General features: G+C 36.9%; 3 protein-coding genes across 3 annotated transcripts in view; 1 reads left to right on the forward strand and 2 right to left on the reverse strand.

Annotated features, from left to right (window-relative positions):
• The window catches only part of LOC108973421, a 21,083-nt gene extending 15,220 nt beyond the window's left edge, over positions 1 to 5,863 (forward strand). The window contains exons 5-7 of the mRNA XM_018940679.1: positions 3,134 to 3,732; positions 3,803 to 3,972; positions 4,044 to 5,863. Of these exons, the coding sequence (XP_018796224.1) occupies positions 3,134 to 3,732; positions 3,803 to 3,972; positions 4,044 to 4,492 (1,218 nt within the window). The 3' untranslated portion in view covers positions 4,493 to 5,863. The remainder of the gene's footprint in view (positions 1 to 3,133; positions 3,733 to 3,802; positions 3,973 to 4,043) is intronic.
• A 2,713-nt stretch (positions 5,864 to 8,576) lies between these two features.
• On the reverse strand, positions 8,577 to 9,284 carry LOC108973423 (single-pass membrane and coiled-coil domain-containing protein 4 homolog). The gene is made up of 2 exons (XM_018940681.1): positions 9,129 to 9,284; positions 8,577 to 9,062 (listed from the first exon to the last, which is right to left on the reverse strand). Exon 2 carries the CDS (start codon positions 9,018 to 9,020, stop codon positions 8,844 to 8,846), a length of 177 nt encoding a protein of 58 aa, XP_018796226.1. The 5' UTR covers positions 9,021 to 9,062; positions 9,129 to 9,284; the 3' UTR covers positions 8,577 to 8,843.
• A 300-nt stretch (positions 9,285 to 9,584) lies between these two features.
• Positions 9,585 to 10,245, reverse strand: LOC108973424 (mitochondrial import inner membrane translocase subunit TIM14). Its single transcript, XM_018940682.1, has 3 exons — positions 10,135 to 10,245; positions 9,835 to 10,074; positions 9,585 to 9,771 (listed from the first exon to the last, which is right to left on the reverse strand). The coding sequence occupies exons 1-3, from the start codon at positions 10,135 to 10,137 to the stop codon at positions 9,658 to 9,660; spliced, it is 357 nt and encodes a 118-aa protein (XP_018796227.1). The 5' UTR covers positions 10,138 to 10,245; the 3' UTR covers positions 9,585 to 9,657.
• Positions 10,246 to 20,727: the final 10,482 nt, after the last annotated feature.

Below are 20,727 nucleotides of genomic sequence, written 5' to 3' on the forward strand. Positions count from 1 at the left end.
AAAGGTAGTTTTGTTGGTAATGGTGTTAGTATTGGTATTGATATTAGTAATGATACTGGCATTAGCATTGAGGTCCGTTTTAATATTGCTATTTGTATTGAGATTGGTATTATATTATTATGTATTGATATTGGTATTCGTTTTAGTATMGACAATGTTATTWGTATTGGTATTGATATTGGCATTGGTACTTATTTTGGTATTAGTAATGGTATTGGTAATTTCATTTGCATTGAGATTGGTATTGGTAATGATATTTGTATTAAGATTGGCGTTGGTGTTGGTATTTGTATTTGGATTGCTTTTGATATTGGTTTTAGTATAGGTAATGGTATTTTTATTGGTTTTGGTATATGGTAGGTAATCGTTTTAGTAGTGGTACTGGTATTGGCATTGGTATCAAGAATGGTATTGATATTTATATTGAGATTAGTATCGATTTTAGTTTAGGTAACGCTATTTTTATTGGTTTTGGTATTAATACTGGTACTGATATTGGTTTTAGTATAGAGTATTGAGATTAGTACTGGTACCGGTATTGCTATAGATACTGGTATTGATATTGAGTTTGGACCCTATTTTAATTATTATAYGATTATTTCGAAAATACTAATCATAACGGAAAATGAATGATTCTATAAATATTAAACAAACTAAAATGAGAGAGATAATGATAATTAAGTATGCACACATGTTAGCAAACATACTGCAAGTAAGGAGCTTTTTGTTCAAACACTCAAACAAGGACCTTGAATGACTTCTAATGTCTGTTCCGCTTACGTGAACACTACAGATGAGCTAATATATAACATTTTCAATTATGCATACGATACCGCTAYTTAAGTGAGTGTAATATAAGCAACTAAATCGGCGACCGCATACAATAGCTAATAATCGCACAGGCTTACATACTCGTACTTATGGCCGTATACGAGTGTGGCATTTATGGACGCCTAGTAGTCGTGTGATAAATATATACCTACGTATGCGTTTTTATCTGATTTCCTGTAATTGATAGCATTAAGTTGTCAGACATTTCACTTTCATTGCACGGCAGCGCGTGAAACAAACACACACACAGTGGACTCATAATAATCGATTATTGGTAGCTGAAAGCTAAACAAAGTGTTGAGTTAACACACTAGCAAGCGCTTACGTGTGTTTGTGTGTGTGTGTGTGGGCCTATCGGGAACACGTGTCAACACGCCAGCGCATAGAAAATGTGATATACGCGCCTAACGCAGCTATTGAAAACCACTTTTGTGGTTAACTTGCTGCAATCGGCCAACAGACAAACACATACATGCATACATACATACACACATACATATATATGTATGCATGAAGTACCTAGCGGCTTATAATTGGCATGCCGRTAACTATGAGAATGCGTGTCAGCGTGAGATACTCGTAYGCGCGCCTCGAGTGCCAACTTGCAGTGGCGCGGTGTCAACGCGGCGCATCGAGTGATTAGATATGCGCTTATAAATATATTTATATGCATGTGTATGTAAATAGTAGGTATATGTACYGCTACGTATGCTGGCAAGTGGGTTCGCGTGTTCCTCCAGWCATATTTGCTTAGTACTTGATGCGTTATGGCACTCTATCTACAGCGTTGGGCTTGAGAAAGGTGCGTGCGTTTGTGCGTTATGCTTTACTGTATATATGCGTGCCACTTTTGTAGTTGTATTTGTTGGCTATCAAGTGRTAATTCRTCATATTTCTCCGCACGCTTATCATTTTCCATTATTCAGTTGGGTAAATCGCTTGCATTGCGAGTCATTTGCGCTGAAAGTAGGTGAATTGTGGCAGRCAACATTACACAGATGTAAAGCTACATGTATACATRTGTACATATATATGTATGTACATATATTACGGTAAACATTTTCGAAGTTGTTGCTTTCATATGCACACGGCTTTTTTAGCGCTTCCACAGACGTATATGTCTGCGGCGAAACCAACGACGCGGCTGTGGTTTTCTGTGTTTTGTGGTTGTATACCACTGTGTTGTTGTTGTTGTTGTRAATTTTCAATATTTTTCAATGAAAATATTTCATTTATATTTTCGTGCGCATTCTGTGTATGCATGTGTATATCTATTTATAGCATATTTAAATATTTTTTTGAGATTATAGCATACTTTCAGACGCAAGAGATAATAATAGTAATATATATCATATTCCTTATCATGATAACAGTTACATTTAAAGGTCCCCGGCTACTTGAAATGTACGTGGCCACTTTTCAATTGACCTGTTCTATTATAAAGTATGTTGTCTTGCGCCTAGTAGTAGGCTATAACCTCAAATAAACATATATTTTGGCAAAATTCGGTCAGTGCATCGATWTTTGCCATCTTTTGCACTGGCTTTTTTCATCAAATGTGCCAATTTTTCGGTGATTTCGTCCTTCAAATGATCCGATAACCCTACAGTCGCTGTTSATGGTCCTTCCTCTATCAAGGGAGTCAATAAAAATTATTCCATGCGCGTTAAAAACGCCATAACCTTCTTAATCGCTTGAGCTTTGGAGCGGGTTCATCGTGTTCAGTCCACTCGGATGACGATCGTGTGGACTTCGGAGTGAAATGATGGAGCCATGTTTCAGCAATTGTCACATATCTACTCCAAACTCGGGTTCATTAAGCTGGAACATATCCAAAAACTCAATTCGTCGTTGTTTTCTGTAAAAAGTGAGATCGCGCGGCACCTACTTTGCACAGAGCTTTCTCAATCCCAAATATTCGTGGATCTTGAAATCTTTAGTCACTGAAAATTTCACTTTACGGTCATCCAAAATAATTTTTTGGAGTTTTTTTAGTGCTTTCGACGGTAACAAACTCTTTTCGGCGTCCATTGTGCTCACTGACTTCAGAGCTCATTTCATCACGTCTAAACTTAGTATACCAATCAGTGAAAGTAGATTTTCCAGAGCCCATGTCCGGCAACTCGTCAACAGACCAAATTTTTGCTTCAAACTTTTGTAGGTTAGGACTAACTTAAAGTAGATTTAATTCTGGTAGTGCCAACTTTATGTCCGTTCCGGCACCTTTCAATTGACAAACACATTTTTTTTTGTAATTTTTTTTACATTTCATTGAACACATATTCCTTATCGCCTCCTACAGGAATCCAGCCAGTCAATCACCTCGCGCGTGTTCGAGGGCTGCGGACGTCCTAGCATCGGCCGCACGCGTCGCGCCGTCAGCCCCAAGTTTAGCCAACCCGTCGCCATACAACAGMCGCAAGCGCAGTCATCGTCCATCATTTTAACCAGCTCCGATTCGAAAGTGATACGCAAACGCGCCACGCTGGACGTGCCAGCCGAGCAAATCGAATCGGATATTTTGGACATTGATGCGGACGTTGACGATGCGATTGTATTGCGTGAACGGCGCGCCGCTGAGCCCATCACAGACGAGCAGAGTACAGAAGGCGATAAGACAAATGATGATGCCGGTGTTGGCGGTGGCGCGGCGAGCAATGGTGGCGGCCGTGGCAGTGGACGCGACAAGCAACAGCGTCGCAAGAATCAGCAAAATCGCAAAAACGACGATGATAATGGACGCGAYCCGAATCTCGATAAGTTGGTGCGCGAGATTAGACAGCGTGTGAAGGAGTCRAAGAAGTTCTGGTCGAATCTGCCACATCAGATTTGCAGCAATGACGAGATMTCCACGTCCTCAGATGTCGACGGCATGTGCTGGAATGGACACACGATCGATAGGTGGGCAACGCACACACACATTGCTTTTTAAACCATTGCAATTTTAAACTTTTATTCACTTTYGTTGCAGATATATGCATCCGGTGACAAGCGAACAGAGCCGCAACCCTGAATTCCCTGGCAATCCGGCCACTACGAGTCAAACATCACAAGTTGCCACACAACTTTTCTACCTGAAGAATGTTATCAACCATCTGCGTAATGCGTACAATGGCCAGGACGTAGACTGGAGTGATCAAGGTAAGTCTAAAAAGCATTGCATACTTTTTAGCGCCACAAATAAACTCATCATTTATGACGTTCTGCTACAGAAGATGCGCTCTATGGCAGCGGTGCGGGCTCTGGTGCTGGCAGCGATGACGAGGATGATGATGAGGGCTCTGGCCTGAGTGGTGGTCCATTCACGCCACCGCATATGAAACCCACCGATCGTCCGGGCTCTATGCCAGCGAATAATATTGATGACGAGGATGAAGAAGATGTGGAAGAGCGTCGCATTACGGACAACTCGCATACGACACGTCCCAAATATCCAGGCAGCGCCGGCGCGGGTGTTGATACTGCTGCTGGCGGTGATACGAACTCCATTGACGATGACGAGGATGCCGACGACGATAATGATTTGAATGAGCAGAAGAGTGGTAGTGGCAATGCGGGTGCGAAGACGGCGCCTAAAATGACTTTGCGCCGCGCGTTGTTATTGTATTTACTGCCATTATATATGGCGTGGTTTGGTGGTGTTGTTGCCGATATGCTGTGATGCGTTGTTGTTGCTATTGCTTAAGTCGTATTAAGTACACGGACAAACAGTGGCGGCGTCGGAGTGCGTCGAGTCGAATTTGTATGAATTATAATTTATATTTTGTGTTTGAGGTTAAGTGGCAGCACTGGCGGGAGCGTGGAAATTGTGCAGTACAGTGTGAAAATAGTGCAGCATGCTTTCAGGCGTGGAAAGTTATTTGTTAAAAAAATTGAGTAGCATGCTTTTGGGCGGTGATTTGTTTTAAAACAAGAATTTTTTTTAATTTCCGGCGGAAATTGTGCATACTAAAAGTACTTTTAATCWTTTTATGGCAAACGCTGCAGTTTCAAAGTTTCACTGTAACATACTTTTAGGCGCTATAGTAATAACAACCTAGCTAATGAAGCAATGACTCSAACAAAACCCTAGCAATGTAGTTCAAGTACTTGAAAATATCCCCCAACACTACAATTGTTGGTGCTTTCCAAGTCAAGGTCTACTTTTAGGCGCATTCTATGTAAACGATATAACGAAAATACCCAGAAAGTTATTAGCCAGAGGTTGGCCGTCATTTTACGATTTATGTTTGACATTTTGCATTTCTGTACTTTCAATGTTTCATTATAGCATACTTTTAGGCGCTTCAGTAATACCAATCTCACTAAATATCAATAATTCGAAAAAAGCCTAGCATTGAAGGTCAAGAACTTTCAAACATCTTCCAAAACTACAGCAGTTAGTGCATGCCAAGTGAAGGTCTGCTTTTAGGCGCATTTCTATGTAAACTTGTATTATAACTACTTATTTACAACAAACAAATTASAAGAACAAACATGTTTAGCATAAGTATGGCAGAAAATTATGAATTGAACTTGAAGCGAAGCAAATCATTTATATACGTAAAACAAGAAAACAGTTATAAAAAGTTCAATAGCCGTTAAGTATAAAATTATATAATGAATTAATTTAAATTAATACTTATGTACCAGCAATTATGCTTAAAAATACATACAAAATGGCGATATGTATGAATGTGTGTGTGTATGGAAAGGTGAGTCATGTTTAACTAATGTGTGTATGTATGTGTGCTTCTTTGTGCGTGCCACTCTKTGTATGTGTGTGCGTAAAAAAAAAAACTTTAGGTCAGAATTTTAATTATTCTTTCGTATAAAATTTTTGTTGTAAACGCATGTCCGTTAAGTGCATATTTCTGTATTATATTTAAACTACTATTAACTGCGAAAAAAATTGTGTGAYGTGTGTGTGTTGAAAAGTGTAGTAGCATTTTAGGCGCTCTAATGAAGTATTTACCTTATAAGCTTATAATAATTTATATATGTAAACATTTTTTAATAAAACAAAAACTGATATACTTATGTATTAAAATAACTGTAATATGTTTTTTTGTTTTTACAATTGCGTGCGTTTGAAATGGTAAAAAAATAAAAAAAAATAAACAAATAATACTGAAAGTAAAAATAATGTAAGCTTAGGTATAACGGCACTTTAGGGAAGCCTTAGAATACGAAAAATGTTAATAAAAACTTATTTTTACAGCGATACTTGCATGGTGACTCAAAAAATTTGTATTAAAAAGTGCAAAATATTTTGGGTAAAAAAAATTGTTTTTTAATATTTTTTACTTGTTTAAAACAAAAATTCTTTGTTTTTAGTTTTAAAAATATTTTTTGTATAAAAACTTGTCTTGGTTTAAAATAATTTTTTTTTGGTTTTAAATTTTTTTAGTTAAAATTTTCTTTTTTTGAATATTTAAAAAATWTTTTGGATATAAAAAAATTTTTTTGGTTTAAAAATATTTTTTGTTGGGCAAATATAAAATTTTTTTTGCGTTTTAAAAAATAGTTTGGGTGTAAAAAAATTTTCTTACGCTCAATAAAATATTTTTATTCTTTCGTTTTGTTGTAAAAGATATACATACATACATATATATATTTTTTTGTGGTTGTAAAATTATTTTGTGGATAAATTATTATTTTTGCTTTCGAAAATACTTTGTTTTGGGTCTTAAAATTATTGTTTGGTGTTTTGGGATTAAAAAATATTTTCGAAAAAATAAGAAAATAATAGAAAAAATAAGAATAAATAAAATTTATTTGTTTTCAAACAAGATTTCGCTGGTATTGAATTTGTACGAAAATTTATAAAAAGGATTTTTTTTTAATATGAAAAAAATAAGAAATATCACCAACACAAACAAACATACTTTTATACCTGTTGAAACCGTGAAGTATACGTAAAATCTGTGTAGAAATATAAGCATAAGATAATGAAACAATAAAATTTTTGCTTGGACCCAAACATTGTCAGCGCTCAAAAAAGTTTTGCTTTATAAATGATCCGTTATTTTCGAATGYTTATGTTTTCAAAAATTATCTCAAAATACGTAATTTTTGCTGTGTAAAAAAATAAATWTAAAAAATATTTTCGAGTATTATCGTTTTCGAAAATTCGAAAATTATAAAATTGAAGCATACCTTTAGGCTGACTGAAGGCCCTACAAAAATAATGTTGTTTAAAAAAATRAATTTAAAAATATTTTTGAATATTCTCAATTTCAAAAATTTTAATATGAAATTATAGCATACCCTTTGGCTGACCCAAAGTCTARTGTATATTTCTCTACCAATTTTTGCATATTTATATAATTTAATTACCGYTAATTAACGGTAAAATTAATAGTTTATGCATGCATTTATGCTGTAAGCATAAGTCAGTGTGTTAGCTGTAGTTATGACCTCTTACTGAAATCATGTGCTACATAGTATATATTTATATGCAAATGAAATGCAAGCATTAATTCAACTTCTTTAATTTATGAACATATTATAGATATACATACATACATATATATATATATATTTAGTATATGAATATGCAACTGACACTTGTGAGAAGATGTAGAAGAGAATGTGATGATTATGAAAATTTAAAATATAACAAATAAATGTATACAAAATTAATTAAAAAAATGGCATTTTAATAAAACTTATAAAAATTATGAAAAAGTGGATTACAGTTCGTAAGTATAGTGTGGTGAGTGAGTAAAAGTACAACTTTACTTAGAGATGTGTGTTTGCCTATGCTTGCTGAACACTTAAAGAGTTTTAACATACAACAACAAGTAAAACAAAAAWCAAAGATTAACTTTGCCGGCAACGAAGCTATAATAACCTACACAAATAAACAGTTTTTCATGCAASAACTTGTTTTTGAACGTTCACTTTGTATGGCAGCTATATGCTATAGTGGTCCGATCTGAGCAGTTTCTTGTGAGATTATAGCGTTACCTTGGAAAATTATATCTGCAAAATTTCATTAAGATATCTCGTCAAATAAAAAACTTTTTTATGCAACAACTTGTTTTTGAACGTTCAGTTTGTTCGACAGCTATATGCTATAGTGGTCCGATCTGAACAGTTTCTTTGGAGATTATAGCGTTACCTTGGAAAATTATATGTGCAAAATTGCATTAAGATATCTCGTCAAATAAAAAACTTTTTTATGCAACAACTTGTTTTTGAACGATCARTTGTTCGACAGCTATACGTTATAGTGGCTCGATATGGATGATTCCGACAAATGAGCAGCTGCTTTGTGAGACAAACACGTCAACAAAATTGCAGATCGATATCTCAAAAACTGAGCGACCGTTCGTGCATAACCTGTGCAGGGTATAAAAATACTTTATCAATGGATTAACTCAATAAGAAATCTCACATATATGTACATATGTATATTTCATTTACAAACATACGTTGTGCATTTTCGATAAYACTAAAAAACAAGGTATTCAGCTAAAATTTATATAAAATATTTATTTAATTTTTTTTTCAACAGACCGCATTATATATACATACATACATACATATACATATATTAAAATATATAATAATGATATATAGTCTAAATAAATAGTATGTGCGCACAAATCTACACATGTATTAAGTATATAAACTATTACTAAGTAGGAGAAGCGCTGGCATCAATTGATCTTATATTGGTAGGTGTTTTCTTTGTAGAAAAGATGTAGACACTCAACAAGTGGTGGGATGAACAGACATTTTATAACTATGCGATTTGTAAAGTCTCAAAAATAAATTTAAAATTTTCAGTTTTATATTTTTAGCGAACTTTGCACCTCAGTTCCAAAATATATACACCAAACGCCATAGTCTAACAATCGAAAAAGTTGCTGGTAGTGCACAGTACTGTGTGTCATTGAACAGTTCTYYATCAGTAACGTTAAAAAAATCTTATTGCCTGCTACTGTTCAAGTAGTATTCGTTTTGGCCATTGAAGGCACACATTTCTGGACACGCACAACWCCACGTATGTATATACACTAAATTTACACCTCGACAGCCGGGCGTGTTTTGAAATAGACGAAGACAATAATGAGTAGCGCAAAGACACAAACTGCTGGTATTACAACGGTTTTTAACTGATTTTGTATCTCCAAATTCTCCAGTTTACGCTCCTTCTTCTGCTTGCGTGTCTCTTTCACCTTACCGCGMAGTTGACGCATTGTGCTATATTTTGACTATTTGCTGCGCGCTTACAAGGGAAACTGTATAAACAAAATATATTTATAAGTAAAATGTATTATATTTAGTTTATATGTTTAGCAGCTTACTTGTAAAMTTGTTGGTTTAAATTGGGTGGTAAAAACAAAAAAGTAAAAGCACTTGCTGCGAAACTGTTGCTCCAACCACTTGTCGAATGATTTTTGACATTTGACTACGTCAACAGATATTTAGGCAGCGGAGAAAGTTGGGGCCAGCAATGTTGCCAACGCTATACAAACGGCCCAAGAATTGGGGAAAATTAAAAAAAAAATTTGGGGATTCCCTATAAATTTGGGGACATTTTTCAATAAATTTGGGGAAATTTTTTTTATAAAAATTGTGGAAAATTTTACCAAAAATTTGGAATACTTCACAAAATTTTTTTGAATATTTTACAAAAAAAAAAAATTATGCAATTTCAAAACAAAATGAGGAAATTCTATAGAAAAAGGGGAAATTTAAAAAAAAATCGAAAATAATGACATTGGTCACTTTATTTCTATAAAATAACCAAAACATGAATCTAAAAATATTTTGCTGTTTTACTATAACTAAATTTTAAACACTACTTTATTTTACACTTCCAATTTACAACGCTCATTTCACGTTATCCATGAAATCTTTGGCTTCATTAATCTTCGCCGCCAAATAAGGAGAGCCACCGCGATCAGGATGATTCAGTAACATTATCTTTTTATGCGCATCCTTTATCTATACACAAAAAAGCATATTATTGGACGTGGTAAATGTTTGAGGCATAACAAGCAGACTAACCTTCAATTTAGACGCACTGGGACTCACGCCCAAAATCAAAGACGCCTCCCGTTTGTTCATTTTAGGATCGAAACCACCTTTGTAATATTTTGAGTTCGCTAAAGTTTCCGCATCAAATTTGGGTAGGTTTCTCATGGTCTCATTCAATTTCGTGGCCATAGCAGGCATGCGRCGCATWAGGTGCTTGCCAGCAAAACCAACCGCGGCCAGCCCAATGCCGGCAACAATAATAGAACTTGCCTGTGAAATAMATTAGTTTAACGAATAAATAATAGCACAATTATATTCCAATGGGTATACCATTYTATGTAAGCTCGTTAAATTCCTCCAGCTGTATGATTCTAGTAGTTTCACAAATTACGATGTTGTTTTCACATTTTTCTTATACAATCAAATGTCAAAGACAGCTGTTTTGAATCMCGACATGAAATTCTTGGAAGACACAATAGTGCCATATTTTGTTAGAAATTATATTGACATTATTTAATTAATTACACTTAAATATACAAATATGAAAACTTATCATATACAATTATGAAACATTGAAATTTAAGTTAATTAACTTTATATTATTATTAATTGCATGTAAGTTTTATTTCCTTGTACATCAAAACTTCAAACATTAATGGAACTCGCGTCACCCTGTGCGCGTTATTGTACATACGGCAGCACAGTGMTGCGTTATCGTCATCCTTTTCTTTATGGTGTTCGTGTGTTGTTTTGCCAATTTATGCAAAGGAAGTTTGCAAGTTTCTGAGTCTCGCGTATAAACTTCGAATTATAAAATATTTAATTAAAGCTGTGTATTAAAATTCAAGAAATACACATACATATTTGCGAACCAATTGCATATAAGTGTTTTGCGATGGTTTGTAATTTATAATTTTGCGAAAAAGAATTGAAAAATAATGCGCAATAATACTTGATAAGCAGTGCAAATACGAACCAAGGATAGTGCCAATTGGTGAAGAACAAGCTAAAAGAATTCCAGAAAGATTGGCTAACTAGAGTCGAGACCGAAAAATTGCCTGGTTGGGAAGCCAACAACTTTTCTTTAAGGAAAATAGTGGTTTGTTTGAAAACTTCTTTGTGAAATCCTTCATTTTTGAGCAAGCAAAAGACTGTGCTGACGTCGGGCTTCAAAGTTAAAAATAGATACACGAATATTTGGCGTCAGTGTGCAGTTGTCCACGGTTAAATAAGACTACAAAGGTAAAAAACTCGTTAATGTGATGCATTCATATGTATTCTGTGTACCTTTATTGAGTGGATGAACAATTTTCATGCGATCAGCTGTTTCGCGTTTACATCTGACCTCGCTATAGTGCTACTGGTGGGACTGAAATGTTGTGCACAGCAAATAAATTCGAATTGGATAAACAATAGTGCTTTCTCTTTTGCGCTAGTACGTATTGTGTGACGTAGTCGTTGATTGTTTTTGTTAGTTCTGCTTGGCAGTGCAATAACATTTACATTTATCTGCTTACGTATCGTTACGTCTTTTATGGTCATCTCATTCGTTTTCATGGTTTCTGCTTTGGCATCTTCTGCATACGAATTTCGAATTTCCACTGCGACGAAGAAATATTGTCAAAAAGTGTCGAAATAAGCTGCGAAGCAAAAGCAGAGCGATAACTGAGCGAATAAGAAAAAAGTGGCGAGTGGACACAAACAGGAAAGTGGTTGCAGTAACAGTGAGAAAAAAGTGTTTCACAATTTATTTTCTTTGCGTTATTCAATATTATTTATGTTTGGAAAACAAGTGAAATATAAAAAGTATTTTAGCAATTAAGAGTAAGTTAAAATCGGTATAAGTGTGCAAGTGAATGTTTTCGTCGTATTTCGACCAGCTATCGGTGGCCCAGGTCATAGCGCTGCTGCTTAGTGCTCGTGATATTGGTGGTGGTTTTAACATATAGTATATTGTGTGTGCTCCCACCCCTTTAATAAATCACCCGCTGCAGCTGGTCCAGCTCCTTACCAGTAAGTGTTTTTAACGTCACTAGGCACAAGTGTAAGCGCGGAAGCCCTATTGTTGAGCACCTCCAGTTCGATAAACMTAACTTACCAGCATAATCTACAACATTTTTTAACTTGAACGCAACGCACAGCCGTCAAACTGGAGCGTATACCGGAGTATTTGCGCGACACTGTCGACTGGCTTATGGGGTAAGTGTCAATGACAATTTTCATAAATCTTAAACATAACTATTTTCCACATGTAACACTGCAAATATTGTTATATTTTGTTTTATTAAAAATATTACATTCTGGAAACATAAGCAACTACATATAAATATTACCACTACGCAGCTGACAAATATGATYCAGTTTCACCAAGCTCTGCACTACAGTTTACAATGTTATAAAATCCTCTCCAAAAYTGTCGTCCCCATGTCAACGCGACCCAACGCGGCCTAACGCTTAGCACTCACGTCAGCCGTCATTTGGGTGATCGCTGTGGGTGCACCTGCTGTAGGACACTTACGTAGCTACATGCTGTACATGTCATAGCCGAATACTTTGTACATTTTCGTTTTTTGGCTGCTGTATACAATGTACATTTTTACATATGTGCGCATATTAAATAGTGCTTTTTGTGCTGTGACCGCCTGCCACTTTTTGCCGATTGCTTCGTCGCTTAGTTGGCGGTTTGCCAATTGCCCTCATTTCAACAAATTTTGCCACTAATTCAGCCACCAACAAGTAATCTTGCTGCTTCTGCTGTTTTTGTGTGCGCTGTCCTGCTGTTGCCCACTGCCACTTGGCATAATATTCTCCTTACTGCTGTTTTATGCATTTTCTATACACTTGCTTGCTTATGTTTAACTTAATGTCATACTATGTCATTTTTCATTTCATTTACATGCCCCATCTATGTAGCATATCACCCACTTATCCACGTACAGCACAAGAAAACCTTATACACCAGCTCATACCTAACCATAAAATTACAGCTCGCTTTACGAATCACTCATCCATGTGTTTGTTTTGTATTTTTTTGTTATTTGCTGCCTTAGTTCTAAAATAGTTTGCCACACTCACTTGTTTTCATTTATGTACATATTATATGTATGAATACATAATCGGTTATTTGGGAAAATTTTCTGCCTGCTTGTTTTGTTGTATATTTGGCATTTTTCACACGCTTTTCCACATTCAAAGTTCGGCTAAATCGATGTTACTTATTGATTTCTCAATGGTTGTACTCTCCTTAGCTTCTCTGAAGTATTGTCTCCGTTTTCCATATTTTGGTCTTGCTATTTGTTATTCCTTTTGTTGTAGCACAAATACTTACAAACTGTTTTTGTTTTGGGTACAAAGATTTTCTTGTTACGCATTGTCGTCTGCCAGACATACTCTTGTGTTGGGGTCACTCCACAATTTGTATGTCAGCCTTTTGTGGCAGAATATTGTAAACAATTTTCTCTGCTGGCGAGTAGGGTCTCGTGCTTGTGTGTATGTGATTTATAGCTTTATTAATTCCAAATGCAGTGATTTTTGGTATTTTGGCATTGTGATTCTCGGCCGTGGCATACTGGTTTCACCATAACTGCTCGTCTTTTTGTACTATATACTGAACGGGGTATATTAAGTTGCCAAAAATTGTTTCCAAAGATATCTACAATCTCCGAAAAAAGTGTTCGGAGCGGCCCACTATAACCTATGGCTGCAATACAATTCCTACCACAGCCGGTTTTACSTTACCAGAATTGACCCCGACTATATCCTAAAGGCTAAAGGCAATTTTTTCAGCGATCTAACCCTGGGGTCCTGGGGACCCCTGCTGGGTCATTCCGGCTGGAAGGATCGCGGTATTCCGCCTCAATTTCACAGCCGAGACAGCTGCTTYAGCTAATGACCGCGAAACCTTACGCCAGGCCGGCGTTAATAAGCTTTGGACTACTGTCAAGGCTTTGTCTAACCCGAAGASACATGATGACCGAGTTGATATTCAATTTAATGAACATTCCTCTTCGCACCCGGGGACAAAGACTCGATGGTAGTAAGCTTCCTCACCAAGGTGCTCCACCTGTCGTTGACTAGTCTTCGAATACCCTATGTGTGGATAACTGGCAAAGNGGACAAAGACTCGATGGTAGTAAGCTTCCTCACCAAGGTGCTCCACCTGTCGTTGACTAGTCTTCGAATACCCTATGTGTGGATAACTGGCAAAGTGGTCCCACTACTGATACCTGGGAAACACGTCAACAACATCCCAAGCAAGCAACGAGTCTAACCACCTCTTTGCATGCCGAGCTAACSMTACTCRTCTGGCACCTCTATCTCTATGCTACGACCCCTTTTARAAAGCACGTTTCCTGGGCCTACCATTAGATAAGCTTTCTTATATGCCGTTATATCATCACTAAATTTGGGCGCAGATTATCGTCTAAGGTGRCAGTACMATCTTCGAAGTAATTGCTTAGATYCGATTACTACRCCAAACAGCTGTCATACAAATTTAACCATCAAAATGAAGCTCTTGCATTGAKAATTTTTATTTGAAGAGATATCTTCACAAAATTCTAGTAAATCTCTAAAAATCTTTGTATTTGCACCTTCAAGCATTGGTCGGTACAAAATTACCGACTCTACTGTTTCATTTGTTCAACCGTATGAAAGCCAGCTGTGATAGAAATCAGCACTGACATTTCTAAACTGCATTTGCCATTAAGGTCAACCATTACTGCTTGTTCAATAATAGTATGTGGTATTTGCGGAAATACGTTATCTCAAGTGACTTTCTATTATGACATGCAACTGTATGCTATTTCTAGCAGCTATGTAATTAACTGTGAATTGTCTAAACGTAACACGSCAATATATGTACATAGTTGTAGCTGTGGCTGTGAAAGCAACTAGCAGCTGCCGCCCACCTATWGCAACAATAACAACCTGCAAATAAACTAAGTGCTAYTAYATTAACAATACACATGACATTTTTGCTCAAATATTTATTATTTGCTTATATTTTTAAGATAATACGCAATGCACACAGTCGCCGATCTGAGACCAGCAGCAGTAACACACCATAATGTCRTACGACTTTGCTTTTATCAGTTCATTGACTTGCTGGTAAACAGACGAAAGATTGCTGCTTTTGTTCCTTTTATTATTGTTTTTTTCTGTTAATTTTACATTAACTTATTGCTTATTATTTTCCTTATTAATGTTTGTATGTAACATTCATTTGACAGATAAACGCAATTGTGTCAGCGTATGTTTGTTTGCGAGTGTTATAACATCTTGAAATTTGCATTGTTTAAATAAATTATTTAATGCTAATTAATATTAAAKCCACTTATCCGGGAACGRCGACTCGAGCAGGCAGCCGCTCAGTCTGCCATCCTCCGTAGCGAGTCACGTAGGTAACAATCACAGTCGCCAGACAGCTGATTTGATTGCTTTGCCGACTGTTATCAGCTTAATCTTAATTACACAGTGAATTATCGCGCTCCCGTTGAATTTTTGAAAAGTTTAATTGTAATTGTAGGTACATAGAGGCAATTAATAKTCATTGTTTTCGCGATTTAATAATTGGTTTCGKCTACATGTAGACATACATACTATATATATGTATGTACCTGTATGTAAACAGCTTGAATTATAGATAAAATCAATCAGAACTAAAACGCTGTAGTCCGTTGCTTATTGCGACCAGTTTGCGTTGTTTACCAGCGAAGCACTGATTAAACGGGATTTATGGCAGTCGATAGCTGAGTAATGCGTTGGCAACTATTTTTTATGATTCCTAAATGRTATATGTTTGATAGGTTTCTGCGCGCAGTTTGCTTGTAAGCAAGTTCTAGTATTGMAATTGGGTAGTCGAAAAAGTCTTTTCGTATTTCTAAACAAACKTCAACTTATTTTTTTTATATTTATTTATAACGAATAATCAACCCTAAYCAACCAAATATGTATGCACCATTTTGGTTGACCACTTTTCGCCATTTTTCCACCCTAGATATTATTCCATCGGTGTAAAAGTTTCCTCGTTTCTCGGCGAAAAACTGCGACAAGTAATTTTCACAGGCTTGTCTTGAAGCCAACTTTACTCCATTACGGGAGTTCTGCATTGACCGAAACAAACAATAGTTCTTTGATGCAAGGTCAGGGCTATATGGTGGATGCATCAAAACTTTTCTGCCAAGCTCTCCCAGTTTTTGCTGYCTCAACAAATATGTGTGTGGTCTAGCGTTGTCCTGATGAAAGACGCAGCCCTTTCTGTTGATCAATTCTGACCGTTTTTTTTCGATTGCTTGCTTCAATCTCATCAGTTGTTGATAGTAAAATGTTGAATCCATTGTTCGACCAGCCTGGAGCAGCTTCTAGTGGATGATTATTTTTCGTCCTTCTTCTTCTGTTTGTAGCCAGCCTTTTTTTAATTGATTCAAAACCGTTCCATGATGAATGTTCTTTTCCTTAGCGATGTCATGGCTGCTTATGTGCTGGTCCTTGTCTGTCTTTTTCATAATTTCAGCGACTTATGGCATAAATTATTTGCMTGCCCAACCACCATGCTCTTAGCCACGCTTTAATATAGTTCAAATTTTACGCCACTTTGTCCAGTGCAGCCACCAACAAAAACAGCTATTTATTAAAGCAACTTATCRCCGTACGCTTTTACTTTTACTTCAATATTAGTTCCCTATATTAACGCTTCGGYCGCCTAACGCAGCTTATTCTGCTCACCTTGTCATTTCACTCGTCTGAAGGTCATTCGGCATTCACTAAATCTTCTAATATGTCGACTTAGCTTATCGTGCGATTCTTAAGCGTTTTCAATGCGTTGACCTCGTGCTCATATCTGTCACTAATCTGTTGGCAATAAATCTGTTTTTTTTATGCCTTCTCTTCTGCTTTGATTTTTATTTAGTTGGCTGATTTTGTACTCAACCTTCTATTGAACTTTCACTGCGTGGTGGTTAGTGTTGTTGTGCAACTAATATTATATGTTATTGTCGTTGTAAAATATTATAAATATTATACGCATTTTTTTTTTATTTTTTACCATGCAGTTGTAACTGTTTAGTTCATTGGCTGATTCTAACTTCCGTATAGAAATTCGGGTTTGCTCCTGTTATGTAGACCCGACTGTCTCATAAACGCTGTCGAAAGTGTCAATGATGCCTTAGTAAGAATAATAATAGTATCTAAAGTTAGTTGCGTCGTCAAAGGAATTAAAAAAATACCTTTTGAAGTCCTCTTTGAAGACGATGTTTCTAGTAGAMGATTCCATGTATGGTTTCTATGAAAACTTATTAGCAGAAGCTGCTTGGATAGAGGTCCATTATGTTYCTTAATCGATCCTTATGATATACAAACCAAGAAACGGCTGTCAAGAAGACTAAATCCGAAAAAATATTGCCTCATTGCAAAGCACACATCCAAAAAAAACACCCATCAGTTAACATGTTTTTCTGCAGCTTCACTTAATTTCATTTCACTTTGCAAATGTTAAGTCAATTTGTCCCCACGGAAATACAACTAATATTTGTTAAAAGCCTTTTCTCATTTAAAATTTCRGTTTATAGAGAAATATTTGTTTTTGATATCCCTTTGCAGCGCCATTACTCTCTCTCTCTCTCTCTAGTTGCAGCATTAACTACTTGAGTCTTTTCGCCACTTTCTTTCAAATACTTATGCAAACGTAATTTCAGTTACATGCACATACATACATACATACCTATGCATATTTATGTAAACACTAACTTAGCTGGTGAGTTTGCGGAGTAAAAACGTGGTGTCCTTTGGCTCTTCAAAAATTKATTAGCAAAAGTAAAAAGTAAAATGAAAGTACGCTTCGCTGCAAAACAAAAACAATTTAGCTAACAAAAAYTTAGCTAGCAAAAAACTCGATTATTTTTGGTGAAATAAGTGCTAAGCCACCGTTAAGAGTGCCTCTCTAAACGTGAGCTCTTAATTGTAACGGGAAGTTCTTCGCCGACAACTTTCCATTTTACTGAAAACTCGCACATAAATGCAGTAAAATTTTCCACCGTGAGACTAGCTCCAAGTGTGGTTTTCAGCTCTTCCCTTATGCTTGAAAACTGAGGGCAATGATAGAGTACGTGTTCAGAGTCTTTTATACACTTTGTATACGTCGGACAATATTGRCTAAAGTCATAAAGATATTTGTATAGATAACTTCTAAAGCACCCATGGCCACTGAGTATTTTGGGTTGGGTGAAAATCCAGAAACCATGTTGTCTATCTATCCACGAATATTTGTCCAGAATCAGTCTGAAACACACACATTCTTTATTTGCCATCATTCTAGAGTAGTAGTAGTCTAGTAATCTGACATTATCCTATTCTTTCAATTTTCCTGGACCATATGAGCARTACTTCTTTTTCTGCTCGGCCAGCTCTATACTCATGATAGCAACCATCGGCGCAAACCATTTATGCAGTCATTTCATTTGATCCGGAGATCAACCAGATGTTTAGCTTTAGAAAAATGTATTGAAGCGATTCTTACAATWCTCTAAAAACTTTCAAAATAACCTCCTTCTGCGCGTTTTCCAAGCATAGAAGGCGTCACGGAAGGCATTCTCCGGAATAGCCTTGAGAACCGAGGCTGAGCTTGGATCTCCTCTGTCGTCTCAAAATGCTTGTCTTGCATCGGCCAACTTGGCCTTGACGGTTTGTTCAGGAGGAACAAATTCATGGTGGGCGATGCCTTTGTTATCAAAAAAGACAATGGGCATCGTTTTCATTTTGGATTTGCACATTTTTCCCTTATTTGGGCGACCTCTTCCCGGCCCTCCAAAAAGGCTTGGTGCCACCGAAACACGCCACTTCTTGTTAAAGCAACATYTGGGGAAACCTGCTTGATCATATCAAATGTCTCTGTCGATGATTTATCGAGTTTCACACAGAATTCAATCGCGTACCTTTGCTCTAACGATCGCTGCATTTTGAGCTTGCACTGTTCACAGAAACATGTCGCCCGAAAATGTTTGTCTTGACTCTCCAGGTTCTCGAATACAACTGACCAGCTGTTCGTTCGTGAGCTAGGAACGCCCTGTACCGAATTCAGTCGATGCGCCAACGCGAAGTCACAGTCGCGGCGGAAGAAAATAAGTCCTATTACTTTTTGGACAAACCCTGTATATTTTGTCTCCCGTTCCCCAGGGTTCTAAGTTTGCTTCTTCACAGAGCTTTTCCAAACAGGTTTTTGTTTTACTATRAAATGCTTTTCTGAGACGAATTTCTTTTTCACCTCCCTGCTTACGCTGTAGGCTGCGTTYAGCTTCCTCAGCTTATCGAATTCTTGGTTCCACCAGTTTACAGACTATCGATTGTTATTATATCTCGCCCTGCTCTATGTAAATATGTAGATGTATGTATTATATTTCGGTGCTTTCTATAACATATGACACGAATGTGTCATAAAAGTGGCAACACTGTTATATCTATTTATTTATAATCTGCATAATTGGAAACGGAATTGGAAAAAGAGGGTAGCCATCAACGCTGGCACAGAAAATCCTTTGCGGTAACAAAAAACAAAAAAAAAAAAGGGAAAATAAATAATAAAGAAATTGCAATAATGTGGAGAAGGCAAGTTGAAAAGTGGTCTATAACACACTGAGCTTGCATGTGGCAAAGTGTAACTATGTGCAGCAGTATGCTTATGCAAGGTTTGCATTTTCAAGCCTGTACATGTGTGTGTGTGCGTGTGTACGGAATTATGCCACATGTCACACATGTCTGCTGCTGTTGCTGCCACAGTGGCACATCTCCAATCCCAGGCTCATCAAAGGCTCATCGAGCTGTTGCGATGCTGCTCAAGAAGGTGCAGGCATTTGTAGGTGAGTAGGTGAGCATATACATATGTGCCTGTGTGTGTATGTGGCTTTGCATTACTCTGCTGCCGGCGTGAGTGTCGGATATCAGGCTGATGGCAACAGTGMAAATTGTGACTATTGATTTTCAACACTTTGGCAGCAACTGTCATAAAAAAATCGCAACAACARCAACAATAATAAACACAAAACACATCACGTCGTCAGAATAAGTTTGCACACTCAAGTGCTGCTRCCACACACACACACACACATACGCACATCAAACAGCTGCYTTTACGTCCTCACCAGCCAGCCTTAATATGAACACGAAACACCAWGATCTTTATGGCACTGCAACTGCAGCCACAACACCAACAACAACAACAATWKGCTTACAAAAGCGTCAGTRTGTGCTGAGGAGCCTGAGTGGCATACACTGCTGTTGCAAATAGCAGCTTGTAAATTGAAAATGAAATGGCATGGAAGCGCTGAATAAGCAACRCTTTGTATGCGCATACCGCGCTGGTGTGCGGTGTATAAAACCTTGAGAAAACATTAAATAAACTTTAATTAAATTAGAAGGCGGCAGTGCGACAACTACAAAGCAAAYACGAATGCACGCACACATWCATATACWACCCTGCCGTGTTGGCAAGCGTCTAGGAAATCACTTTCGCTTGCGTACGTGATTGATTTTTAGCGCAACAACACCACCAACAGCACGCAATAACAATGGCAAACACRCGCAGTCGACGYTCGCCAGTCGCWGCAATGCGCCGCATCGGAATTTAATTTATTTCCATATTTAAGTGGAGGTTCTACGTACGCGCGGCGGCCCACCCACGCGGTCAGCGCGCAMTGGYTCCCCACTTGCATGCGTGCAACTGCCGCAACTGCTAGTGGTTTAGAATAGTTTATTGTTTCGCGTTTGGCTATTGTGCTGCGGTTGCTGTTGTTGTTGTTGGTTTGGTCATTAAATCCCAGTTTTGTCTGATTTCCGACCACGGTCAACGGTGATTGTAGCGATAGATCGAACGCGGGTCATAAGCGAACACAGTGTTTAGTTTTAATTAATAATAAAAAATAATAAATATAG

The sequence above is a fragment of the Bactrocera latifrons genome, unplaced genomic scaffold, assembly GCF_001853355.1.
Source record: "Bactrocera latifrons isolate USDA-ARS-PBARC rearing strain unplaced genomic scaffold, ASM185335v1 scaffold_479, whole genome shotgun sequence".
In the NCBI taxonomy this organism is placed as follows: Eukaryota; Metazoa; Arthropoda; class Insecta; order Diptera; family Tephritidae; genus Bactrocera; species Bactrocera latifrons.